The following is a 2,619-nucleotide window of genomic DNA, read 5'->3' as shown; positions in this document are numbered from 1 at the left end:
TTTTTTAAGAAGGAACAACACTGTAAGAAATACGCACCATTCGACCCGGCCCAAGACCGCTAAGTCTTACCCTCAGCATCGAATATCCTTTACTCAGAGCATTCTGCACAGAAAAAGTACAAATTATAAATAAATAAACAGATATATTTCTAGTTTAAGTTAAGAATTTATATTAAATTAAATGAGATACAGAAAATTAAATAACAAATAAAAGATTAAAATGATGTAACTGTATTACGTGTATAATGCCTTACATTTATGCTGCTGGAATGATAATTCCATTATCACAGTTGGGTAAAATCATGAAGCCGTATTTAAAATATTTAATAGCAGAAGGTATTAATTCACTGGGTAGAAGAAAATTTCAGCTACTAAGCCAAATATGATTAAGTGACATGGTGAACATATGGATGGCACTGACAGAATGGATGGACCACAACGTAGCCAAATATAAAACCAATTAGAGTTCCCAAAAATGACACTGGCCTATATTTGCTTAGTAACAATCAGTCTCTAAAATGGTTGGCTTTTACAACACCAAATGAGGACAGAAGTCATAGATCAATTAGAAATGTATTTTGGTTATTACAAAAACCCTCAATAATAATAATAATAAAACAAAATTGAATATTTTAAATAATTTTACAGCAAACTATTTTTACATTTTAATTTTTAACTTCATAAATGTATGAAAATAATAAAACTAGAACATTAATGTTAATTTTTAGATTTTGTTCATATTTTATCCTTTGATGGTAAGTGGACAGTGATGCATTTTTGCAAGAAGGCCTAACTGGACTCTTGGGTGATATTTAATGAAATAACTTAAAATTTCTAATTAAACACAATTTTTTTTATTAAAATCCCTTATTAGAAAAGTTTGGGCTAAAGGGAATGAGAAATGCTGTTATAACTAAGAGACTGTATATATTTTTTTTATTCACCATCATTAATTTTGTCTTTCTGTACCCTATTAGGATACAATACTTTTTTAGTAAAATAAAGTAAAAATTTTAGGATCAACAATTAAGTTGATAATGAAAAAATTAAGATTTTGGATCTATAAACAATATAATAGGGAATGAATAAGCAATTATATTATACTTACAGAACCAATTGTAATTGCAGTAGCTTGAGCCGCAATGTTGGTGCCTTTTCTTGTATTTTTAAATCCTTCTACACCACATGACCTTAGCAACCTCACCACACCTTGAAGAAAATAAGAATTTCAGTTTAGCTGAACTTAAGACATAGTAAGAGTGACATAAAAAGGGTAAAAAATACCTTTTGGGTCAGTTATTGAAATTATAGTGTTATTTTTAGAAACTTTGATGTTGCAGATAGGAATCTGAGAAAATGGTACATTATCAAATAACTTATTAGGTGTATCTTCATCTGGGAACTGTTCCTCACGTCTACAAATGATCATAAATTATCATTTAAGTAAAATAATTAAAAGTACATACTGATACTAGAAAAAAAACTAAAATAATAACTGTACTTGAGACTCAGCGAGTCCATGACAAATTGTCTTTCTCCTTCAGTGCCATCATCTTTCTTAGGATGGATTCTTGCTGCCCTCCTTTCCTCTTTCAATTTACAATAAGTTTGGGACAAGTGTATAGATCGAAATTTGTCGGTTATATTAAATAAAGGCCATTTAGTTTTCATTAAGTTGGGAGTAATCATACTTTTTAATTGATGGAACATAATGGCACAGGCGATTTGAATTAAATGATGTAACGGTAGTAAAATCTAAACTACATTCAATTAAACTATTTACAATTGTAAAAATATTTACAATAGATTAAGATTAGAGCTATTCATTTGTTTTGGTGGGTGGAAGGTTATAGCTACCATAGAGGTAAAAGTCTAAGAGCTATACTGGATACAAAAAGTATTGATAACTTTTCCATGTCTTTAGTCTTTTCAGATATCTGTTGTGCAAGTAGAAATACTACAGTGAGAAAGTATGACAGTGCTTGTTTACATGTCGTTAGTAAACTTAATCTCGCTACCTGTTCGACTTATTGAATGAATGATAAAAATCTCTTATTAAATATACGAAACTACAACTTTCATCATAGACAATTAACAAACAGGAAACATAAAAGGTCATAAGTTAATTATTGTTGGATCTACACTCTTCCCACTTGCCGCTAATCCAAGACTGTTCAAATGCTTGAATGAAGGGAACCATCAAACGTCGCTATCTACATCCTTGTTTTGTTCTTTAGACTTTGATCGGCGATTACATTCGATTTACTCTGTTTTTGTTACAAAAAGCTACAAAATAAAGATAGATAAAATGAAAGGAAACAAAAATATCAGCAAATTAAGTGGTAGATGATGAAAATTCATAGAATGTGACTACTTAACCTATAAATCAAACTTTCATTCTAGAATTTCCCAAGCATATAATTCCTTTATTTACTTATATTTGTGCTGTGTTAAATAAATAAACTTTTAAAGTTGCTGACAAGATTTAAAACAATTTTTTTTTATACTGAATCGATAGAATTTTGAAATATACATTCTTAAAATGTAATTAATTATTGAATAAGAAGTTAGTTTTGTTATTATTATTGACATTGGTTTTTTGAAATACTATTAATTCTC

The 2,619-nt window shown here is 28.9% G+C and overlaps 1 protein-coding gene across 1 annotated transcript in view; it reads right to left on the bottom strand.

The window, feature by feature from the left end:
- Positions 1-1,862, bottom strand: part of mRpS11 (mitochondrial ribosomal protein S11) — a 2,322-nt gene extending 460 nt beyond the window's left edge. Inside the window, exons 1-4 of the mRNA XM_014419966.3 lie at positions 1,502-1,862; positions 1,285-1,415; positions 1,109-1,209; positions 38-103 (exon numbers count right to left, since the gene is read on the bottom strand). Of these exons, the coding sequence (XP_014275452.1) occupies positions 38-103; positions 1,109-1,209; positions 1,285-1,415; positions 1,502-1,710 (507 nt within the window). The 5' untranslated portion in view covers positions 1,711-1,862. The remainder of the gene's footprint in view (positions 1-37; positions 104-1,108; positions 1,210-1,284; positions 1,416-1,501) is intronic.
- Between the last annotated feature and the right edge of the window lie 757 nt (positions 1,863-2,619).

The sequence above is a fragment of the Halyomorpha halys genome, unplaced genomic scaffold (assembly GCF_000696795.3).
Source record: "Halyomorpha halys isolate HHAL.00 unplaced genomic scaffold, Hhal_1.1 Scaffold256.1, whole genome shotgun sequence".
NCBI lineage: Eukaryota > Metazoa > Arthropoda > Insecta > Hemiptera > Pentatomidae > Halyomorpha > Halyomorpha halys.
This window is presented reverse-complemented; position numbering and strand designations above follow the sequence as displayed.